The following is a 9,093-nucleotide window of genomic DNA, read 5'->3' on the forward strand; positions in this document are numbered from 1 at the left end:
TTGTATTTCATTAATAAGCCTAAATCAGTTCTCTGTATTTCATTAATAAGCCTAAATCAGTTCTCTGTATTTTCAAACATACAATAAGAAAAACTTATTCATTAACAAATGAATGGCACTGTCATTCATGTGTTTCAGTTTCAATAAACTATTCTTAAAAATTTCTGGTTAAAAATAAGCTAACCACATAAGAATTATCTTTTATCAAATTTTACATTAAAGCATAAACACAGACGTACAGATATGCAGTCTTCACAGAAAACTGTATTAAAAGTTAAATTCTTCACCAATATTTTAGTCTGTTTTTAAAAGAATGCAGCACAGTGTCAAACTTGGCACATGCTTTTAATCAGTTTTGCTAATTTTAATCATTTATAGTCTTTATTATTATTTAAAAATTTTAAAAAACTACTTTCCTAACCTCCAATCACCCAATAAACTATAATTAAATTAATTTCACAGACATACAAATAGTTTCAGTTCCACGGCAGAATAAGACACTGGTAATGCTAATCATCACAACTATATAATAAATTACTTACTTAGCAAATGTGTATATCTTCTGAAAAGAAATAGCTAAGTGTTTATTGTTCATCACACTATGATGGAGTGAAGAAAGTTCAAGTAATTTGTACACATTTTTCACCTTCTCAAGTTCTTCCAGCAACACATCTGTAATAACACAAAATATGTAATAACTACATAAATAAAGATATCCTGAAAATCTAAATGTATGTCCCTTTCTTTCTTCAAGTCTTCATATAATGTGTTAGTTATTTCACACAAGTAATTTCCTATAACTGTGAATAAAATATGCAAACAAAATACTTGTAATAATACACGATGAAATACACAGAAACATTCTGGTTTAAGTTAGAATTTTCTCAATATGTCTTGAATGATAATTAAACCATTTCAGAGTAACAGTTAGTTGGACTGTTTCAAACATAAAATATAGATGATTTATTTTTGTGAGCTTTTAATTTTTCCCAAAGGAACAGAAAAAGGGAAATAAGATCAATTATGAACAACATCTGCAATTAAAAAAAATGTTGTTAGTTCTGTTATATATCTTTGGAAAATACAGATATGCCTTGCAGTTCCAAATTCATCATTTTTTTTTAAATACTTCAAACAGGTTTTCAAAAAAACATAACTTATACCACATTCCAACAGTTCGCAGTATTTTTTATAGTAGATATTAATCCAAAGTGCAAACTAACATTTTGGATCCAATGTATATATTAAATACTTTTCATCTAAAAACTATATAAAACTAAAGTTTCCAAGTAAAATACTTTAATCAATTGAGATAAAATGATTACTTACTAAGCCTTTAAATCTATCCACCATTAGTTCTGTCACAACCTAAACAGTACACAGCCTACCAATAAGTAAACACATACTCCCAACAAAAAGAACACCATTATATAAAAACATGAAAAAAAGGATAGAACATTGCCATTAGCATTTAATGGATCTGCCCTCTGAAATATTGAAGGTATATACATGGTTAAATATTATATTCACAAGATCTGAAATGTGGGATTGCATCCCATTCCTTGCAAAAAAAAAAATGGATGAAGTTGTTCCTAGAAGACAGTTGTATGGATTATTTCAAAGGGAACAAACAATGATGGAACATAAGTGCTTGACAGGGTTTATATCCAGCAATTGGCCTGACTTTCGAGCAATAATTTTTCACTCAAGCTGAAAGACTAGGAGCCACAATATTTCATGCAAGTACTGCATTATCTGGTAAAAACAACATTAGTGTAAACAGGTAGAAAGCCTTGCTCCAGAACTATGTTATAGTAAGCAAGGGTCACTGTCCCTTCACATACCACAAGTTGTGATTGTCCAGCTGACAAATGGCACTCCACATCATGACAGAAGTCCAACATTAAGTCTTGAATTGCAGATGGTTCAACTGGAGGGTTGCCAAAACCAAGTATGTTCACTGTCCAAGAATTGTGCAATAGAATGTAATAGTATCTGTGATGCCCACTGTTGTCAACATAGAATATTGCCTGGAGTAAGGAGGAGTGGCCTCCATCTAGCCACTCTGCCACTGCAGCACATACTATAAAGATAATGGTAGTGAGGCACACGTGTGCTAAGTCTGTTTTGTTGACTTTGGGTGATCAGGTCATGCAAAAACTGTCATTCTCCAGTGTGACTGGAAATGCATTGTTATCCCTTTTCACTGTTGACAGCAGTTCGGTAAATGACCTAGCAATTTCTTGATGACTTTGAATACCCTCCCATCATCCAACTATGAGATATTGTAAAAATATGGTTAATTCTCACAATATTTTAATTTATATCAAGGCTGTTTGTGTTCTGTGGTTTTACTGAGCCAGTACTAATATATTGGGATTATTTGCATATAACATCATGGAGATGGTTGATTTGTGTTTTTGTCGAGTTTCTGTTGACTTATTGGTAGGCTGCATATGTTGATTTTATTGCAATTACAATATAATACAAAAAATATATATATGTAATATTTGCTTGACATTATTACTGACATTTTAATACTCATTTCACCCTTAATTAGTGTCTATTTTTCATCATTCCAAGTTAAATTGAGATATTTCAAATATACATTACTTAATTCAAACACCTCAGACATAAAAAAATAAATATTATTATTATATATATATATATATATACGTAATTGGCCAATACAATGAGAGAGCGATCATTCTACACAAAATCACAGAAGCTGTCCACTGGTCAGTTTCTCACAATTCCTTAGACTCTGAGGCAAAGAAAATGTCAAATGATAAACAACTACAAGTCAAATTGTTCAGGGCCCACTAAAATGTCTAATGATTAAGCCTAGGGGTCTGGTTCTTTGTTTTATTTTTTTATGTTTATTTGTTTTAATAAAAGCATGAAAAGTTGTCTTTGTAGGTAGGGCCTTAAGAAATCCACTTTATTTTCATGCATTTTTGGATTCATTTTCTTCTGACTCCTGTTGTTTTTAATTTAAATGTATTTTTATCACTATTATATTTTGAGGTGTTAATGTATCTTAAAAGTACCCAATACTGTTTTAATAAGAATAGTTGCTTTGTACTAAAGAATGAACCATATTTAATAAAATAATAAAGTTGCATATAATATATGTTGCTTATTATTATATTACCAAAAGAAAGTTTATCTTTATGAAATATAGATGAATGGTAGACCTTATACATAACAAATACCATTTACCAACCATGATCAATTCATATTGTAATGCCTAGTAGTATAATGAACAAACAAACAAAAATTCAGCAAAGAAAGATTAATACTTGCATAACATAAAAAGTAATAATAAAAAAAACATGAACTGTGGCAACACTGACTTAAAAAGATAAATACTATGTATCATGATTAAAAACTTAACCAAATTTTCAACTCCATTATCACAGCAACTGATAGGTGACAGTCCGTTAGTCCGAGGACCCATCACTCCGGATGCCCAATAGTCCGATGATGTAATTTTTTTTTAACATTTAAAATTTTAAATTGATTGTTTGGTTAAATTTGAGAAATTTTATTACAAAAACACCCCAGGATATGACCTAAAAGGTTGCAATTTCTTATGAAAGGATGAATAATGTTTATCACCATTTCCCTACGTTATTTTTTGTTAGCTGCAGAGCCACCATATTTATGTATCATGATTGGATTTGGGAATCTAGTTCTTATGAGTGTATGGAGATTCAGGAATCTTATTCCATAGTGCTGTAACAATGAATGTTATATCCCCGACTCATAAAACACATTGAAAGCTTCCAGTCATTAAAATTATTGTGACAACAAGCCAATGCAATGAGCTGTATGCTAAAATGTTGATTCAAATATTTCTGTTGTTTGTACTTAAAATGAAAGCAAGCCGTCAGGGGCAGCCGGTCCCCCAAAACCCCCCTACATGTACCCTTTAAATCTTTCATTTGAGATTGCATTCATCTATTATGGACCTAAGAATTTGTTTCCTCATTAAATTTTGATTTATACTAAGAAAACCAAAAATCTGTGACAATCATACCCTCAGACTACCAGGTCTTCAAAATACCTGAAAAGTGAGACTTGTGGATAAGACTACCCAACTAAATTATCTTATCCATACTGGCATTTAACAGTAAATAATCATTGAAACTATAAAATCTCTGCAAGCCACAAGTATTCACAAGACATACTAAATGTATCAGAATGTAACTGATGAACAACAAGGGGCCACTTGGTCCTTAAAGGATGTTCTTCACACACACACTCTTAGGGAAAGTAAAAACTTAAAACCAATTTTTTTACTTTTCAGGAAATCAACTCTCATATTGAAATCCTGTAAAGAGTTGGCCAGCCCCTAACACTGACAACACCAACTCATTCCATAAATTAGCCATACTGTTAGAAAATAAAAATGTCTTAAATGGAACCTAGCATAACTTTTCCAAAACTTGTATCCTCTCATCCTATTATCTTTGATAGATTATGTGGTAGTTTGTTTGAGAAAGCTATAAGTATAATCATTGGAAATAATTGACACCGATCTTGCAGAGAGGTGAAAAAATTTGGGAAACAGGAATATATATACTGGTAGGATAACTTGGGCAACAAGGAGTTTCAAAAAAGGATATTCAGAACACAAGTTCAATAATAATTTGAAAGATAAGTCTGTTAAATTTCAAAATAAAACATGGTAGGATAAAGAATAAACTTATAAACTGACTATGTCTTACCTTAAGCATTAGTTTTATTTGCTTTTCATATTTTTCACTCAAGGACTTCTCATGTATTGATTTACACAGTGTCTTATAAGATAAAAAGTTAAACTTTTCCTGACAAGAAGTAGCATCCTAAAAAAATACAAATAATAATTTTAAGAGCCTTTTGAAATATTTTACTTACCAACTTCTCTTAAATCTGGTGGTGCAGCTATTACTGACTTTGGTACAACTGGTGGGGTATTATTAGTAACAGCTATAGACCTTTGCTGGTTTTCTTTTCTACCTGTACTTGAAAATTCAGTTCCTTCATGATAATTTATGGCTAGCTGAACACCAAAGTTTGATTTTTTTGTTGGTACTATTTTTATTTTCTGGATTTGATGAGAAAGTACACTGAACCATAAGCGATAAACTTTATAAGCTTGACTGAACATCATTGTCTGCCGCAACATCTTGAAGTTGATTTGAGACCTAATGAATTGTGCTTGTATCAAAAGTTAGCAAAATAATTTCTAAACGTATGCACCAACATCAATAAAAATAAAACAGCCAGTTCAATGTTTGATCTTGAGATGACACATTAGTCAGTTGATCTTGATATTATTATAAGTTATAAATTTATTTATATTAGAAGCTTTACTATTATAGCTTGTACTGTGGATAGTCATATCCTTATCTGTTAAACTACCCAAGCTACAGACTAAATTATCAGTAAATAAGTAAATTCAAGTTTAGAGTTATACTTAAGACTTAGATGTTTTACTTTTAGAAGTTTACTCGAGTTAGTTACTTGTTGAACATGAACTATATAGTAATTGCTCTATTTTGAAGTTAAATTATAACTCGAGGTACATACAGTGCTAACAGTACAAAGTGAATAATTTTCTTATTAATATTAAAACTGCTAAATATAAAAATTAAAATCACCATATAAGAGTGCTAAACAAAACCCATGCCGTTCATTTTCGTTACGGCTTCGCCCTCTGTAAAACATAATTGGTTTCACGAAAAAAAAAGTTAAAGCATGCAATTTTTCATTTAAAATTGAAAAAGGAAGATACTTTTCTGTTTCCAAGTGACATCATGTTATTACAAATCAAAATAATTATATTTATTTTAAAAATGGCAAATAAAATATTGAAATAGTATAAAAATTATAAATATTTATCTAAAATTAGAGTCCTAGCACTATAACAATAGAATTAGTTAAAATTTGGCAAATTATTCATACTTATTAAATATAACACGTTACTCAAAAATTAGATTTTCGATACTGTCATTTAACGGCTAATATTATAACATCCCATAGACAGTTTGTTTGTTTTTGTTTTGAATTTCTCGCAAAGCTACACGAGGGCTATCTGCGCTAGCCGTCCCTAATTTGTAAGACTAGAGGGAAGGCAGCTAGTCATCACCACCCACCACCAACTCTTGGGCTACTCTTTTACCAACGAATAGTGGGATTGACCGTCACATTATAATGCCCCCACGGCTGAAAGGGCAAGCATATTTGATGTGACGGGGATTCGAACCCGCGACCCTCGATTGTGAGTCGAGCGCCCTAACCACCTGGCCTTACTGTCATTGAAACCATGGATCAGAGCTTTCCTTGTTGCAAGAACTGATCTCCGAGACTTTCGCCCCCCAGCGGTAGAATTCGAAGCCCGTTCAACCACAAATTACATTACATAATTAACACACACCCGTACTACTAGTACCTGTCTTCAAAATTGTCTTAAGTACAATTGAGCTTACTACCCTGTAATTTTTTCATTGGATTAGTCTTAAAAGTGAACCCGCTGTTTCCAAAAGTTTCAGTTTTGTGATCCATGTGTAAATAGTAACAGAAGATAGTCTAAAACTGTTGTTATGTTACCACTACAGCCAGCCCTTTTTGCATTATATATATATGTATAAAAATATTTCTCAATTGAGTAATATATATAAATTTATTTCTTTTGATTGGCTTGTTGAATTTTAAATAAAACTACTCGAGGGCTATTGCGCTATCTGTCCATAATTTTCAGTAATAGGTTAAATGGAGAGCAGTTTAACCAACAACACCCACCGCCCACTTTGGGATATTATTGGCCCTCACATTACAACTAACGGAATTCGAACCCGCTAACTGCAGGTTGCGATTCGAGTGCCCTAACCACTATACCACCCATGGCTAAAACTAATTAATAGAAAATAAATTAAAAATTAATGTAGCAAAAAAGTTTATAATAACAGTAAGCTTTAACCATGAACGTATCTAACTTACTGAAATAGTATCTAATTAGAAAAAAAATAATGTCATAAAGCAATAATCATTCAATTCTTAAGAGTATTTAAGAAAAACATGAAAATAAATTCAAAGTATAAAATTGTGATAAAACGTTTTAGTCATTGTTCTTGCTCAATCATAAGTTATAAACTGCAAAGTGACTAAAAATGTTTATGCACAAAAGAAAATGAATAATTCTAAAAATCCGGCATGTATGAATAAAGTGTTTTTAATGTCATCTGAAAATTAGAGTCTGGTTTGTTTAACAAAGCATTCAAATTATATGAACGCTATGTTTATTTATTGTGTTGTTGTGAATATAATTATACTTATACAGTAAAAGAATACTGGATGTTCCAAATTAACAATACAAAACAACCATTAAAAAATCCCCTATATAGATGCATACCAAATGAACTTACTTGTAAAAACAGACAACAACTCTATTTCTAGACCCTTCTTTAAATAGTTGCATCTTTTACTGATTATTTAACAACATTCATTAAAAAAATATTACTCTGTTTGAATTTACTTTCCAAATTCACATAACTGAAGTTACCTGCTTTCACGAAATCATCTCCTTGTTTCGGTTTTTAAACATTGAGATGAAATGAAATTGAGAGAATTGCTTCGATAAAATTCTGGAATTTAAACTCAATTTCAGCATATTGAATGTTTAGTTACACCAAAATTTATTAATTAAGAGATAAATTTTCCATTTACTTGATTTTGAAGCACAAATACCTTCACAAAAGTTGTGTTTAGCTCTAGCTGTAGGATTTTTGATTTTGTAAATATTTCATTATACATTTGTTTGTTTGTAGTTAAGCACAACGCTACACAAGGTTTTGTCTGTGCTATGCCCACCACAGGTATCGAAACTCGGTGTTTAGCGTTATAAGCCACAGACTGATTTCTTCAAACAGTATCATATAGGTTTGCTGTATAATAAGTCAAGTCGCAGGATATTACAAAGTGATACTGAATTTAACTAAAACTAACTGAATGGACTGACTGCTCATAATTTAAACAATCTTTATTATTCAAAGACACACAACACAGTGTTTGTATACTTGCTTATGGATGCTGGATGGCCACCTTTCACTGGATCCGTGAATAAGTTAGACTGTAATCCTGACTTGAGAGCAATTCCCACTAACCAATTCACTCAGGATCTGATACCTTAATGTCTAAATCTAACATTTCTTAATTAATGTGAAACATCGTATATACCCATTGTGACCAGCACTTCTCAAGTGACTTGTCATTCTCATTCAAACATAGGGAAGCCTGAACCTCGACATAACACATGTCTTACCATTGGAGTACAGAGCTTTCACAAGAGACGGAATTCCGGCCATGTTATCCATGTGCAGAACAAGTGAGACATGAACAGAATGACAAAGGAACAAAGACAGGCAGAACAAAATCAACCTAATAACCTTATTGTCCAGTTTAAACTGCATAGGCTTAGAATAAATGAAACATTTTGAAAAATTCTACATTAAAATAAGGAAGAAAATGCATGGCATACCACAAACAGTCGGAATGGGATAAAGTTTCTGTATTTTTTTATTTTATTGAAAGTTTTGAGAAACTCACTTAGCTATTGAATTACTACAAACTGCTTTGGAGTTAGGTTAGTACAAAGTTAACTATGGTAAATAGAGGTTACATTATAACAGAAATGAATGTTTTGTAACAAAGCAGTCCTTATAAATTAGAGATTAAGTTAAAAGCTTAACTCTTTAAAGCCACCTAATGTTACGTTAGATTTGTTATGGTGTTCTTGAAGTTAAGCTAGGCATGCAGTATTTGTTTGTTTGTAGCTGAGCACAAAGATACAAAATGGGCTATCCGTGCTGTGCCCACCACAGGTATATATAAAAGATTTTCAGCATTACAAGTCTACAGACTTACAAGTGTGCCACAGGGGTAGGCATGTAGTATACAGGCATACGAGATGTTTTCTGTCCCCTTTATTTAGTACTTTGAACTCTTCAAGTTCACAAAATTTTTTCATATTGTTACGTCTCTGGTCGTTAATTGATTTTCCGTAAATTCGTTACGACGCAACTTTAGCGACACAAGTCCTTTCTTAAA

General features: G+C 31.6%; 1 protein-coding gene across 1 annotated transcript in view; it reads right to left on the minus strand.

Moving 5' to 3' along the window:
• Positions 1 to 5,599, minus strand: part of LOC106464048 (FAST kinase domain-containing protein 5, mitochondrial-like) — a 26,991-nt gene extending 21,392 nt beyond the window's left edge. The window contains exons 1-3 of the mRNA XM_022391706.1: positions 5,578 to 5,599; positions 4,903 to 5,192; positions 543 to 672 (exon numbers count right to left, since the gene is read on the minus strand). Coding sequence (XP_022247414.1) covers positions 543 to 672; positions 4,903 to 5,173 — 401 coding nt within the window. The 5' untranslated portion in view covers positions 5,174 to 5,192; positions 5,578 to 5,599. The remainder of the gene's footprint in view (positions 1 to 542; positions 673 to 4,902; positions 5,193 to 5,577) is intronic.
• Positions 5,600 to 9,093: the final 3,494 nt, after the last annotated feature.

Source organism: Limulus polyphemus, unplaced genomic scaffold (genome assembly GCF_000517525.1).
Source record: "Limulus polyphemus unplaced genomic scaffold, Limulus_polyphemus-2.1.2 Scaffold1548, whole genome shotgun sequence".
In the NCBI taxonomy this organism is placed as follows: Eukaryota; Metazoa; Arthropoda; class Merostomata; order Xiphosura; family Limulidae; genus Limulus; species Limulus polyphemus.